At 40.3% G+C, this 16,741-nt stretch overlaps 1 protein-coding gene across 5 annotated transcripts in view; it reads right to left on the bottom strand.

Moving 5' to 3' along the window:
• The window catches only part of cntn5 (contactin 5), a 207,765-nt gene that overhangs the window by 105,550 nt on the left and 85,474 nt on the right, over positions 1 to 16,741 (bottom strand). For all 5 annotated transcript variants that reach the window (XM_062060955.1, XM_062060950.1, XM_062060952.1 and 2 more), the window contains 5 exons: positions 14,726 to 14,929; positions 11,392 to 11,494; positions 8,412 to 8,593; positions 5,939 to 6,075; positions 5,749 to 5,878 (listed from right to left, as the gene is read on the bottom strand). In XM_062060955.1, coding sequence (XP_061916939.1) covers positions 5,749 to 5,878; positions 5,939 to 6,075; positions 8,412 to 8,593; positions 11,392 to 11,494; positions 14,726 to 14,929 — 756 coding nt within the window. The remainder of the gene's footprint in view (positions 1 to 5,748; positions 5,879 to 5,938; positions 6,076 to 8,411; positions 8,594 to 11,391; positions 11,495 to 14,725; positions 14,930 to 16,741) is intronic.

Genomic DNA, 16,741 nt, shown 5'->3' with positions numbered 1-16,741 from the left:
ATGGACAACACCTCCCACCCACTACACTCACATAATGGACAACACCTCCCACCCACTACACTCACATAATGGACAACACCTCCCACCCACTACACTCACATTATGGACAACACCTCCCACCCACTACACTCACATTATGGACAACACCTCCCACCCACTACACTCACATAATGGACAACACCTCCCACCCACTACACTCACATTATGGACAACACCTCCCACCCACTACACTCACATTATGGACAACACCTCCCACCATACTACACTCACATTATGGACAACACCTCCCACCCACTACACTCACATTATGGACAACACCTCCCACCCACTACACTCACATTATGGACAACACCTCCCACCCACTACACTCACATAATGGACAACACCTCCCACCCACTACACTCACATTATGGACAACACATTATGGACAACACCTCCCACCCACTACACTCACATTATGGACAACACCTCCCACCCACTACACTCACATAATGGACAACACCTCCCACCCACTACACTCACATTATGGACAACACCTCCCACCATACTACACTCACATTATGGACAACACCTCCCACCCACTACACTCACATTATGGACAACACCTCCCACCCACTACACTCACATAATGGACAACACCTCCCACCCACTACACTCACATTATGGACAACACATTATGGACAACACCTCCCACCCACTACACTCGGACCTTGCGGGGAGAATGAGCACGTTCGGTGGAAGGCTCAGACTCCCAGAATGCAACACGGAACCACACAGGAGGTCCTTCATACCGACAGCCATCAGACTGTATAATGCATATGTTCCTTGACTGCACTTAAATGTAGAGTATATGTAGAATATATTTATATTATTCATATATTATATATATATTATATTATATTATTTATTATTATTATTGTCTATTGTGGTGCTGAATTTCCCCCAGGGATCAATAAAGTACTTTCTATTCTATTTGAATTATTCATTCATTATACATCATTGCCATGATAATGACATCATCACCTTGATAGAGACAATATCACCATGACATCATCACTTGGATAGTGACATCATCACCATATCATCATCACCATGAGAGTGACATCCTCACCATGAGAGTGGCATCACACCATGACATCATCACCATGATAGTGACATCATCACCTTGACATCATCACCATGAGAGTGACATCATCACCATGACATCATCACCATGAGTGACATCATCCCCATGACATTACAAACATGAGAGTGACATCATCACCATGACATCATCACCATGATAGTGACAGCATCACCATGATAGTGAAATCATCACCATGATAGTGACATCATCACATGACATCAGTACCATGAGAGTGTCATCATCACTATGACATCATCATCACATGATATCATCATCACCATAATAGTGACATCATCACCATGACATCATCGCCATGATAGTGACATCATACATCATGACATATCATCACAGGACATCATCACCATGGTAGTGACATCATACGTCATGACATCATCACCATGATAGTGACATCATCACCATGACGTGATCACCATGAGAGTGACATCATCACCATGACACCACCACCATGACAGTGACATCATATGTCATGACATCACCACCATGACAGTGACATCATACATCATGACATCACCATGACAATGACATCATCACCATGACAGTGACATCATCACCATGACAGTGACATCATCACCATGACATCATCACCATGACATTACAAACATGAGAGTGACATCATCACCATGATAGTGACAGCATCACCATGATAGTGAAATCATCACCATGATAGTGACATCATTACATGACATCAGTACCATGAGAGTGTCATCAGCACTATGACATCATCATCACATGACATCATCATCACCATAATAGTGACATCATCACCATGACATCATCGCCATGATAGTGACATCATACATCATGACATATCACAGGACATCATCACCATGGTAGTGACATCATACGTCATGACATCATCACCATGATAGTGACATCATCACCATGACGTGATCACCATGAGAGTGACATCATCACCATGACACCACCACCATGACAGTGACATCATATGTCATGACATCACCACCATGACAGTGACATCATACATCATGACATCACCATGACAATGACATCATCACCATGACAGTGACATCATCACCATGACATCATACACCATGACATCGTCACCATGCCATCATTGCCATGATAGTGGCATCATCACCATGCCATCATCACCATGTCAGTGACATCATCATCATTGCCATGGCAGTAACATCATCACCATGACATCATACATTATGACATCATCTCCATGACATCACCACCATGACAGTAACCTACTTAGTGGCCTAGTGGTTAGAGTAGGTCGTGAGTTCAAACCCCGGCCGAGTCATACCAAAGACTATAAAAATGGGAGCCATTACCTCCCTGCTTGGCACTCAGCATCAAGGGTTGGAATTGGGGGTTAAATCACCAAAAATGATTCCAGCTGCTGCTCACTGCTCCCCTCACCTCCCAGGGGGTAAACAAGGGGAGGGATCAAATGCTGAGGACAAATTTCACCACACCTAGTGTGTGTGTGACTATCATACCTACTTTTACTTTACGTCATGACATCATCACCATGACATGATAACATGACAGTGACATCATCACCATGACATCATCACGATGATAGTGACATCATCACCATGGCATCATCACCATGACAGTGACATCATACATCATATCATCAACATGACATTATCACCATGACAGTGACATCATCACCATAACAGTGACATCATCACCATGACATCTTCACCATGATAGTGACATCATCACCACGACAGTGACATCATCACCATGACATCATCACCATGGCATCCTCACCATGGCATCTCCACCATGACTGTGACATCATCCCCATGGCATCATCACCATGTCATCATCTCCATGACATCATCACCATGACAGTGACATCATCTCCATGACATCATCATTGGGCTTTGAAGTGGTGGACAATTTACAGTGTGACGAGTTCAAGCGATATCATGTAAAGTGCAAACTGGCGAGAGGAGCCATCAGACAAATGTGACATGAGTATGATGTCATTGTGCTTCATATGGGACAGCGGTGCTTATCATTAGTAACTGGCAAGAGCAATAGTATAAATAATCACAGGACATGTGTGCATACACAAGTCTATGTTGGGCTTGAAGTTTCTGGAACACTTGGAGTCTTTTTGGTTCAATTGATATTACAATATTAAGTAGCAGTTATCATTGATAACTGGTGGGAAGAGTGATCGCCTTTATAATATGACACATTTATGTGTGCATATGCTTGTATGCAAAGTGGCAGTTATTATTAATAACTGATGGAGGAGTAATTGCTTTTATAGTATCACACGTCAATGTGTGAATATGTTTCTTATGAAAAGTGGCAGCTATTATTAATAACTGGTGGGAGGAGCGATTGTCTTTATAGTTATTAATATCTGTCGAGAGAAGGGGTGATTATTGCACTGGTTATGAATGAAGTAATAGTGTCAGAATACATATAGAAAAGTGGAGAACGGGGCCAGAGATTCTGCAAATGTCACAGAGTGTCCTTGGAAATAGGCTCTGCTGACTGCCAATCAAAGTGTCCCAGGAGACTCTGAAGGGGACGTCTAGAGGGGACCCTGAAGGGGACGTCCAGAGGGGACCCTGAAGGGGACGTCTAGAGGGGACCCTGAAGGGGACTGGGTGTCAGCAGCTGTGAGTCAAGGAGAACATCATCAGAGGACAGAATGAATGCAGCTGCAGGGTGAGTGAGGCTCATGAAGGCATCGTGGTGCGTTTGTGAGCGTCCGACAAACAGCTGTCGGAGTCCCTCTCTGAATGTTGATGTGTCTTCTAAGTGTGTCCTTATTGGTCCATTAGGAACCTTTGTGGCCTTCTATTAGCAAACATCATGGCTGACATTGTTCTAACTACACTGTGTCCTTCTCTTCTACATTCTTATTGATCATCAATCACATTTCTATGCTTCATATTGATCTTCAATCACACTTCCCTCCTTCATATTGATCATCAATCACACAGCAGCACCTCCTGCATTACAAACATCATGTCTTCTCATTGCATCTTCACATCTTATATGTGACACCACAGGAACTACAAAGCCCAAAAGCAGTGAAGTTGTCACGTTGTGTAAATGCTAAATAAAAAGAGAATACAACAAATCCTTTTCAACTTATATTCAATTGAATAGACTGCAAAGACAAGATATTTCATGTTCACACTGAGAAACTTTGGTATTTTTTGCAAATATTAGCTCATTTGGAATTTGATGCATGCAACATGTTTCAAAAAAGCTGGCACAAGTGGCAAAAAAGAGTGAGAAAGTTGAGGAATGCTCATCAAAGACTTATTTGGAACATCCCACAGGTGAACAGGCTAATTGGGAACAGGTGGGTGCCATGATTGGGTATAAAAGCAGCTTCCATGAAATGCTCAGCCATTCACAAACAAGGACGGGGCGAGGGTCACCACTTTGTCAACAAATGCCTGAGCAAATTGTTTAAGAACAACATTTCTCAACAAGGAATTTAGGGATTTCACCATCTACGCTCTGTAATATAATCAAAAGGTTCAGAGAATCTGGAGAAATCACTGCACGTAAAGCCATGATATTACACACCTTGGATCCCTCAGGCGGTACTGCAACAAAAAGCAACATCAGTGTGTAAAGGATATCACCACATGGGCTCAGGAACACTCTAGAAAGCCACTGTCAGTAACTACAGTCGCTCGCTACATCTGTAAGTGCAAGTTAAAACTCTACTATGCAAAGCCAAAGCCATTTATCAACAACACCCAGAAACGATTCGCTGGGCCCGAGCTCATCTAAGATGGACTGATGCAAAGTGGAAAAGTGTTCTGTGGTCTGACGAGTCCACATTTCAAATTGTTTTTGGAAACTGTGGACGTCGTGTCCTCCGGACCAAAGAGGAAAAGAACCATCCGGATTGTTCTAGGTGCAAAGTGTAAAAGGCAGCATGTGTGATGGTATGGGGGTGTATTAGTGGCCAAGACATGGGTAACTTACACATCGGTGAAGGCACCATTAATGCTGAAAGGTACATACAGCTTTTGGAGCAACATATGTTGCCATCCAAGCAACGTTACCATGGACGCCCCTGCTTATTTCAGCAAGACAATGCCAAGCCACATGTTACAACAGCGTGGTTTCATAGTAAAAGAGTGCGGGTACTAGACTGGCCTGCCTGTAGTCCAGACCTGTCTCCCATTGAAAATGTGTGGTGCATTATGAAGGTAAAATACCACAACAGAGACCCCCGGACTGTTGAACAACTTAAGCTGTACATCAAGCAAGAATGGGAAAGAATTCCACTTCAAAAATGTGTCTCCTCAGTTCCCAAACCTTTACTGAGTGTTGTTAAAAGGAAAGGCCATGTAACACAGTGGTAAAAATGCCCCTCTGACAACTTTTTTGCAATGTGTTGCTGCCATTAAATTCTAAGTTCATGATAATTTGCACAAAAATAACAAAGTTTCTCAGTGTGAACATGAAATATCTTGTCTTTGCAGTCTATTCAATTGAATATAAGTTGAAAAGGATTTTGTGATACAACATAGTTGTGTGATGAAGTGATGACCTTCTTACCTAAAATGTTAGACCCTGGAACTGACCATGTGATACAACACAGTTGTGTGATGAAGTGATGACCTCCCTACCTAAAACGGTGAGTGCAGCGTTGGCGTAGAGTGCAGCGTGGGTGTTCTCCACCACACACTGGTACACTCCTGAGTCTGCAGGCTGCACTTGGTGGATGGTCAGCTGGCCGTTCACCACCTCTATTCGACCCTGGAACAGACCACAGCCATGATGCCTTTGAGCAAAGAAGACCAGGTGAGGGCGTCGTACCTGCGACGTCAAAGGTAAAGCGTTACGTAACCAGCGATATGTGGGCCTGGGTCTCCCTGTGGCCTTGCACTCCCACTGCAGAGTCTCTCCACTGTCCACCCGCCTGTCCTCCATCTTCTTCACCCACTCTGGTGACGCTGCAACACACAATATCTATCATTATCAAGACTAATATCATTATTATTATTAATTATATCATTTTTAAAATCATTATTCATATCATTATCATGACTAATATCATTATTATTATTATTAATTATATAATTTTTAAAATCATTATTGATATCATTATCATGACTAATATCATTATTATTATTAATCATAGCATTTTTTAAAAACATTATTAACATCATTATCATGACTAATATTATTATTATTATTATCATTTTTAATAATATTATTATTATTATCATTTTTAATATTATGATTGATCAATACAATGACTAAAATTATTATTAATAATTTCATTTTTAATATTAATATTATTATCATGACTAATATCATTATTAATACTTTTATTAATACCAATAATATTATTACTATTAATAATTTCATCATCATTATTATTACTATTACTAATATTATCATTATTATTATTACTATTATTAATAATATCATTTTTAAAATCATTATTAATAGTATTATAACTAATATAATTATTATTACGATTATTAATATTATCAATATAATTTTTAATAATAATACTAATATTAATAATTGTATCATTATTATTATTAATAATATTATTATCATTATAAATGGTAAATGGGTTATACTTGTATAGCGCTTTTCTACCTTCAAGGTACTCAAAGCACTTTGACACTATTTCCACATTCACCCATTCACACACACATTCACACACTGATGCTGCCATGCATGGCGCTAACCAGCAGCCATCAGGAGCAAGGGTGAAGTGTCTTGCTCAAGGACACAACGGACGTGACGAGGTTGGTAGAAGGTGGGGATCGAACCAGGAACCATTAGGTTGCTGGCACAGCCACTCTCCCAACCGCGCCACGCCGTCCCCATTATCATCATTATTAATATCAATATTACTACTACATTATCTTTATTATTAATATCTGTATTATATTATCTCTATCTTTATTATCATTATTATTATCATCATTATTACAATTATTATCATTATTATTAATAATATAATATCATAAGTGTTCTTATTATTATTAATAATACTTTTTATATATTATTATTATAAAAATAATGATCACTATTATTATTATCTTCATGATTATTATTAGTATTAATATAATTGTCACTAGTATTATTATTATCATTAACATACTTTCTCTTATTATTAATAAAAGCAGCCCTTAGAGACATTCGTGATTAAGGGCTATTTAAGTAAACTTTGATTGATTGATTGATTGATTGATTGATTGATTGATTGATTGATTATATTTATTATTATTATTATTATCTCTTATAATATTATTATTAATATCATTTTTATTATTGTCTTTATATTTTGTATTAATATATTTATTATATAATCTGTTTATATAATTTTATTATTACCTTAATTATTATTAGTATTGATAATGTTATTATCAATAATAATAATATTAATATTGTTATTAATATACTATTATTGTTGTTATTATTAGTAATACTATTATTATTGTATTATTATTACTAAAATAATTTTCACTATTATTATTATTATCTTTATTATTATTAGTAGTAGTATTAGTATAATTATCATGAGTATTATTATGATCATTATCATCATTGTTATTATTATTAATCGAATCATTATTGTTAATATATTTATTAATATTATTATCATTATTATTTTTGTCTTTATTATCATTATGATTAGTATTATTATGTGGTGTGATAAATGTTGCTGCATAGCCCACTTTGACACCTGCCTTCAGAACACACCTTATTTCAAACCTGAAAGGTAAGTCCACCTTTTTCTTTCATCCTTGTCTTTAAAGTCAATTAGAGTACAGTATTATGCAGAGGTGTACTTACAACCATTATGGGTGTGTAACATACAATAGTTAAGACTCTGCAAGAGTAAAACATGATTATTAGTTGTGATTTTCATGCGCTGCTCAGAATGTCTTGTACTAAAGTGAAAGTGAAGGTCAGAAAATAAATGTTGGTGTGGAAGAGACGAACGATGACTTGTTGCCATGGTGATCAAAATTTCCTTATTGAGGCTTGTCTTTTCCTCAACTTGTTTTGTTCCCACAAGAAATACAAATCATATTTTTAGTTCTATTTTCTTTGGTGAACATTTAGAGCAAGAGTCCTGCATCAGGACCACTAGACCCCCCACTGAATCCTGCACCACGACCACTAGACCCCCCACTGAGTCCTGCACCAGGACCACTAGACCCCCCACTGAGTCCTGCACCAGGACCACTAGACCCCCCACTGAGTCCTGCACCAGGACCACTAGACCCCCCACAGAGTCCTGCACCAGGACCACCAGACTCACCGTAGACCTGTAGAAGTCCTTTGAAGGTGACTCCTCCTCGAGGATTGTCAGCTTTGCACTCGTAGGTCCCCGAGTCCTCCAGCTGGATGTCAGGAATCTCCAGAAGTGCCTGAGACTTGCGAAGTCTGGCCTTCTTGGGAATGTTGCCATTCAGTTTCCTCCACGTAATGGTTGGAACTGGACTGTCACCAAGGACACACATCAATAATAACAGTCATTATATATACAGAAATATATATATATATATATACTGTATCCATCCATCCATCCATTTTCTGCTGCTTGTCCCTTTCGGGGGCGCGGAGGGTGCTGGAGCCTATCTCAGCTGCATTCGGGCGGAAGGCGGCGTACACCCGGGACAAGTCGCTACCTCATCACAGGGCCAACACAGATAGACAGACAACATTCACACTCACATTCACAACATTTAGTGTTGCCAATCAACCTATCCCCAGGTGCATGTCTTTGGAGGTGGGAGGGGCCTATCCCCAGGTGCATGTCTTTGGAGGTGGGAGGGGCCTATCCCCAGGTGCATGTCTTTGGAGGTGGGAGGGGCCTATCCCCAGGTGCATGTCTTTGGAGGTGGGAGGAAGCCGGAATACCCGGAGGGAACCCACACAGTCACGGGGAGAACATGCAAACTCCACACAGAAAGATCCCGAGCCCGGGATTGAACTCAGGACTACTCAGGACCTTTGTATTGTGAGGCACATGCATTAACCCCTGAACCACCGTGCTGCCCTATATATATACATATATATATATATATATATATATATATATATGTATATATGTATATATATATATATATATATATATATTTGTTTACTTCTAATATTTTTGTTTAGTTATTACAAGTTTGTTTACTTGTAATATCTTTGTTGACTTATTACAAGTTTGTTTACTTCTAATACATTTGTTTACTAATATATCTTTGTTGACTTATTACAAGTTTGTTAAATTTATAATATCTGTGTTGACTTATTACAAGTGTGTTGACTTATAATAACTTTGTTGACTTATAATAACTTTGTTGACTTTTTACAAGTTTGTTGACTTATAATAACTTTGTTGACTTATAATAACTTTGTTGACTTATTACAAGTTTGTTGACTTATAATAACTTTGTTGACTTATAATAACTTTGTTGACTTATTACAAGTGTGTTGACTTCTGATATATTTGTTGACTTATTACAAGTTTGTTGACTTATAATATATTTGTTGACTTATAATAACTTTGTTGACTTATTACAAGTGTGTTGACTTCTAATATCTTTGTTGACTTATTACAAGTTTGTTGACTTATAATAACTTTGTTGACTTATAATAACTTTGTTGACTTATTACAAGTGTGTTGACTTATAATAACTTTGTTGACTTATAATATCTTTGTTGACTTATTACAAGTTTGTTGACTTATAATAACTTTGTTGACTTATAATACATTTGTTGACTTATTACAAGTTTGTTGACTTATAATATCTTTGTTGACTTATAATAACTTTGTTGACTTATAATAACTTTGTTGACTTATTACAAGTTTGTTGACTTATAATATCTCTGTTGACTTATAATATCTTTGTTTACTTATAATACATTTGTTGACTTATTACAAGTTTGTTTACTTCTAATATTTTTGTTTAGTTATTACAAGTTTGTTTACTTGTAATATCTTTGTTGACTTATTACAAGTTTGTTTACTTCTAATACATTTGTTTACTAATATATCTTTGTTGACTTATTACAAGTTTGTTAAATTTATAATATCTGTGTTGACTTATTACAAGTGTGTTGACTTATAATAACTTTGTTGACTTATAATAACTTTGTTGACTTATTACAAGTGTGTTGACTTATAATAACTTTGTTGACTTATAATAACTTTGTTGACTTATTACAAGTTTGTTGACTTTTAATAACTTTGTTGACTTATAATAACTTTGTTGACTTATTACAAGTGTGTTGACTTATAATAACTTTGTTGACTTATAATATCTTTGTTGACTTATTACAAGTTTGTTGACTTATAATAACTTTGTTGACTTATAATAAATTTGTTGACTTATTACAAGTTTGTTGACTTATAATATCTTTGTTGACTTATAATAACTTTGTTGACTTATAATAACTTTGTTGACTTATTACAAGTTTGTTGACTTATAATATCTTTGTTGACATATAATATCTTTGTTGACTTATAATACATTTGTTGACTTATTACAAGTTTGTTGACTTATAATATCTTTGTTGACTTATAATATATTTGTTGACTTATAATAACTTTGTTGACTTGTAGTAACTTTGTTGACTTATAATATCTTTGTTGACTTATTACAAGTTTGTTGACTTATAATAACTTTGTTGACTTATAATAAATTTGTTGACTTATTACAAGTTTGTTGACTTATAATATCTTTGTTGACTTATAATAACTTTGTTGACTTATAATAACTTTGTTGACTTATTACAAGTTTGTTGACTTATAATATCTTTGTTGACATATAATATCTTTGTTGACTTATAATACATTTGTTGACTTATTACAAGTTTGTTGACTTATAATATCTTTGTTGACTTATAATATATTTGTTGACTTATAATAACTTTGTTGACTTGTAGTAACTTTGTTGACTTATTACAAGTTTGTTGACTTATAATATATTTGTTGACTTATTACAAGTTTGTTGACTTATAATATATTTGTTGACTTATTACAAGTTTGTTGACTTATAGTAACTTTGTTGACTTATTACAAGTTTGTTGACTTATAATATATTTGTTGACTTATAATAACTTTGTTGACTTATAATAAATTTGTTGACTTATTACAAGTGTGTTGACTTCTAATAACTTTGTTGACTTATTACAAGTTTGTTGACTTATAATATATTTGTTGACTTATAATAACTTTGTTGACTTATAATACATTTGTTGACTTATTACAAGTGTGTTGACTTATAATAACTTTGTTGACTTACTTGCCCAGGGCGAAACACTCCAGGGTGACGGTCACACCCTTGGCAGCTGACAGGGATGAGGGGAAGGTGACTTCCAGTTTGGGCTCGTATTCTCCCATCACTCCTGGAGGAGGAGAAGATTATTTATCTCAACGTTCATCTCGTCTCACTCGCTGCAGTAGTGAAGAAGTACACAACTTTGATTGTGTTAACTCACAAAAAAACACTACACACTCAGAGGAAGCAGCTTTGGACTTCATGGACACGAGGAGGACCACTGTTTAGTGTGTAGTAGTGTGTAGTAGTGTGTGGTAGTGGTGTGTGGTAGTGTGTAGTAGTATGTCGTATTGGTGTGTGGTAGTGTGTAGTAGTGTGTGGTAGTGTGTCGTGGTTGTGTGTGGTAGTGTGTAGTAGTGTGTAGTAGTATGTCGTATTGGTGTGTGGTAGTGTGTAGTAGTGTGTGGTAGTGTGTCGTGGTTGTGTGTGGTAGTGTGTAGTAGTGTGTAGTAGTATGTCGTAGTGGTGTGTGGTAGTGTGTAGTACAGTATGTGACGATGATGCTTGAGCTGATGATGGCGGCATCATGGGAGGACCCGCTGAAGATGAGGATGGTAGCGTTATGGTAGGACCCACTGAAGACAAAGATGTTGGCGTTGTGGGAGGACCCGCTGAAGACAAAGATGGTGGCATTATGGGAGGACCCGCTGAAGACAAAGATGTTGGCGTTGTGGGAGGACCCGCTGAAGACAAAGATGTTGGCGTTGTGGGAGGACCCGCTGAAGACAAAGATGTTGGCGTTGTGGGAGGACCCGCTGAAGACAAAGATGTTGGCGTTGTGGGAGGACCCGCTGAAGACAAAGATGGTGGCGTTGTGGGAGGACCCGCTGAAGACAAAGATGTTGGCGTTGTGGGAGGACCCGCTGAAGAAAAAGATGGTGGCATTATGGGAGGACCCGCTGAAGACAAAGATGTTGGCGTTGTGGGAGGACCCGCTGAAGACAAAGATGTTGGCGTTGTGGGAGGACCCGCTGAAGACAAAGATGTTGGCGTTGTGGGAGGACCCGCTGAAGACAAAGATGGTGGCGTTGTGGGAGGACCCGCTGAAGACAAAGATGTTGGCGTTGTGGGAGGACCCGCTGAAGAAAAAGATGGTGGCATTATGGGAGGACCCGCTGAAGACAAAGATGTTGGCGTTGTGGGAGGACCCGCTGAAGACAAAGATGTTGGTGTTGTGGGAGGACCCGCTGAAGACAAAGATGGTGGCATTATGGGAGGACCCGCTGAAGACAAAGATGTTGGCGTTGTGGGAGGACCCGCTGAAGACAAAGATGGCGGTGTCGTGGGAGGACCCGCTGAAGACAAAGATGGCGGCGTCGTGGGAGGACCCGCTGAAGACAAAGATGGTGGCATTATGGGAGGACCAGCTGAAAACAAAGATGGCGGTGTCGTGGGAGGACCCGCTGAAGACAAAGATGGCGGTGTCGTGGGAGGACCCGCTGAAGACAAAGATGGCGGCGTCGTGGGAGGACCCGCTGAAGACAAAGATGGTGGCATTATGGGAGGACCAGCTGAAGACAAAGATGGCGGTGTCGTGGGAGGACCCGCTGAAGACAAAGATGGCGGTGTCGTGGGAGGACCCGCTGAAGACAAAGATGGCGGCGTCGTGGGAGGACCCGCTGAAGACAAAGATGGTGGCATTATGGGAGGACCAGCTGAAGACAAAGATGGCGGTGTCGTGGGAGGACCCGCTGAAGACAAAGATGGCGGTGTCGTGGGAGGACCCGCTGAAGACAAAGATGGCGGCGTCGTGGGAGGACCCGCTGAAGACAAAGATGGTGGCGTTATGGGAGGACCAGCTGAAGACAAAGATGGCGGTGTCGTGGGAGGACCCGCTGAAGACAAAGATGGCGGTGTCGTGGGAGGACCCGCTGAAGACAAAGATGGCGGCGTCGTGGGAGGACCCGCTGAAGACAAAGATGGTGGCATTATGGGAGGACCAGCTGAAGACAAAGATGGCGGTGTCGTGGGAGGACCCGCTGAAGACAAAGATGGCGGTGTCGTGGGAGGACCCGCTGAAGACAAAGATGGCGGCGTCGTGGGAGGACCCGCTGAAGACAAAGATGGTGGCATTATGGGAGGACCAGCTGAAGACAAAGATGGCGGTGTCGTGGGAGGACCCGCTGAAGACAAAGATGGCGGTGTCGTGGGAGGACCCGCTGAAGACAAAGATTGCGGTGTCGTGGGAGGACCCGCTGAAGACAAAGATGGCGGTGTCGTGGGAGGACCCGCTGAAGACAAAGATGGCGGTGTCGTGGGAGGACCCGCTGAAGACAAAGATGGCGGCGTCGTGGGAGGACCCGCCGAAGACAAAGATGACGGCATCATGGGAGGATCCGTTGAAGTCAAGGATGGCGGTGTCGTGGGAGGGTGTCGTGGGAGGACCCGCTGAAGTCAAGGATGGCGGCGTCGTGGGAGGACCCGCTGTAGACAAAGATGACGGCATCATGGGAGGATCCGCTGAAGTCAAGGATGGCGGTGTCGTGGGAGGATCCGCTGAAGACGAAGATGGTGGTGTTATGGGAGGACACTCTAAAGACAAAGATGGCGGCATCATGAAAGGATCCGCTGAAGTCAAGGATGGCGGCGTCATGGGAGGATCCGCTGAAGTCAAGGATGGCGGCGTCGTGGGAGGATCCGCTGAAGTCAAGGATGGCGGTGTCGTGGGAGGACCCGCTGAAGACGAAGATGGTGGTGTTATGGGAGGACACTCTAAAGACAAAGATGGCGGCATCATGAAAGGATCCGCTGAAGTCAAGGATGGCGGCGTCGTGGGAGGATCCGCTGAAGTCAAGGATGGCGGCGTCGTGGGAGGACCCGCTGAAGACGAAAATGGCGGCATCTATACAGCAGGAGTGATGTCTCAAACCAGCACAAAAGCATCAAAGATCCTCTATACGACAGGAGTGCTGTGTTTTTAAAGTTAAAAAGTTAAAGTACCAATGATAGTCACACACACACTAGGTGTGGTGAAATTACCCTCTGCATTTGACCCATCACCCTTGTTCACCCCCTGGGAGGTGAGAGGAGCAGTGAGCAGCAGTGGTGGCCGCGCTCGGGAATCATTTTGGTGATTTAACCCCCAATTCCAACCCTTGATGCTGAGTGCCAAGCAGGGAGGTAACAGCTCCCATTTTATAGTCTTTGGTATGACTCAGCTGGGGTTTGAACTCACGACCTTCTCGTCTGAGGGCGGACACTCTAACCACTAGGCCACTGAGCAGGCTCGGAGAAGATTTAAAGGACATCCCACTGTGTTGACAACTTGTAGTCATGTGACAACGCAGAAACATCTTACCGTCAGTTCTGAGGGTGAGCGGCGTGGGCGGGCTGAGGACGCGGGCGTTGGTGAGCGTGTTCTTGAGCAGGCAGATGTAGCTGCCCACGTCGGAGGGCTGGACCTTGGACACGTACAAGTTCCCTGTCACCTGAGACACCAAGCGCCGGCTGTCCTCCGCCACCAGGGACGGGAAGTGGTTGAACACCCAACTATAGATGATCTCTGCAGGCACAGTAGGGACAGCTGTCACTCATCATCATCATGTCTTCATCACCTGTTCATCATGTGTTCATCAACTGTTCATCACATGTTCACCACATGTTCACATGGTCATCATGTGTTCATCACATGTTCATATGTTCCTCATATGTTCATCATGTGGTCATCAAATGTTCATGACATGTTAATCACATGTTCACCACATGTTCACATGGTCATCATGTGTTCATCACGTATTCATATGTTCCTCATATGTTCATCATGTGTTCATCAAATGTTCATGACGTGTTAATCACATGTTCACCACATGTTCACATGGTCATCATGTGTTCATCATGTGTTCATCATGTGTTCATCAAATGTTCATGACATGTTAATCACATGTTCACCACATGTTCACATGGCCATCATGTGTTCATCACGTATTCATGTTCCTCATATGTTCATCAAATGTTCATGACGTGTTAATCACATGTTCACATGGTCATCATGTGTTCATCATGTGTTCATCAAATGTTCATGACATGTTAATCACATGTTCACCACATGTTCACATGGTCATTATGTGTTCATCACGTATTCATATGTTCCTCATATGTTCATCATGTGTTCATCAAATGTTCATGACGTGTTAATCACATGTTCACCACATGTTCACATGGTCATCATGTGTTCATCATGTGTTCATCAAATGTTCATGACATGTTAATCACATGTTCACCACATGTTCACATGGTCATCATGTGTTCATCACGTATTCATATGTTCCTCATATGTTCATCAAATGTTCATGACGTGTTAATCACATGTTCACATGGTCATCATGTGTTCATCATGTGTTCATCAAATGTTCATGACATGTTAATCACATGTTCACCACATGTTCACATGGTCATCATGTGTTCATCACGTATTCATATGTTCCTCATATGTTCATCATGTGTTCATCAAATGTTCATGACGTGTTAATCACATGTTCACCACATGTTCACATGGTCATCATGTGTTCATCATGTGTTCATCAAATGTTCATGACATGTTAATCACATGTTCACCACATGTTCACATGGTCATCATGTGTTCATCACGTATTCATATGTTCCTCATATGTTCATCAAATGTTCATGACGTGTTAATCACATGTTCACATGGTCATCATGTGTTCATCATGTGTTCATCAAATGTTCATGACATGTTAATCACATGTTCACCACATGTTCACATGGTCATCATGTGTTCATCATGTATTCATATGTTCCTCATATGTTCATCATGTGTTCATCAAATGTTCATGACGTGTTAATCACATGTTCACCACATGTTCACATGGTCATCATGTGTTCATCATGTGTTCATCAAATGTTCATGACATGTTAATCACATGTTCACCACATGTTCACATGGTCATCATGTGTTCATCACGTATTCATCACATGTTCATCACATGGTCATCATGTGTTCATCAAGTATTCATCATGATGCTCACGTGTTCATCATGTGTTCATCATGTACTCATCACATGTTCACCATGTATTCATCATGTGTTCTTGGTTCATCACATGTTCATGTGCTCATCATGGGTTCATCATGTGTTCATGACGTGTTCATCACATGTTCATCTTGTGTTTGTCACATGTTCATCACATGCTCATCATGTGTTCATTCTGCGTTCATCATGTGTTCATCACATGTTCATCACATGTTCATCATGTGTTCATCAAGTGTTCATCACATGTTCATTACATGGTCATCATGTGTCCATTACATGTTCATCACATGTTCATTATGTGTTCATCATGAGTTGATGACTTGTTC

This window comes from Entelurus aequoreus, linkage group LG10 (assembly GCF_033978785.1).
Source record: "Entelurus aequoreus isolate RoL-2023_Sb linkage group LG10, RoL_Eaeq_v1.1, whole genome shotgun sequence".
Taxonomy (NCBI): Eukaryota; Metazoa; Chordata; class Actinopteri; order Syngnathiformes; family Syngnathidae; genus Entelurus; species Entelurus aequoreus.
This window is presented reverse-complemented; position numbering and strand designations above follow the sequence as displayed.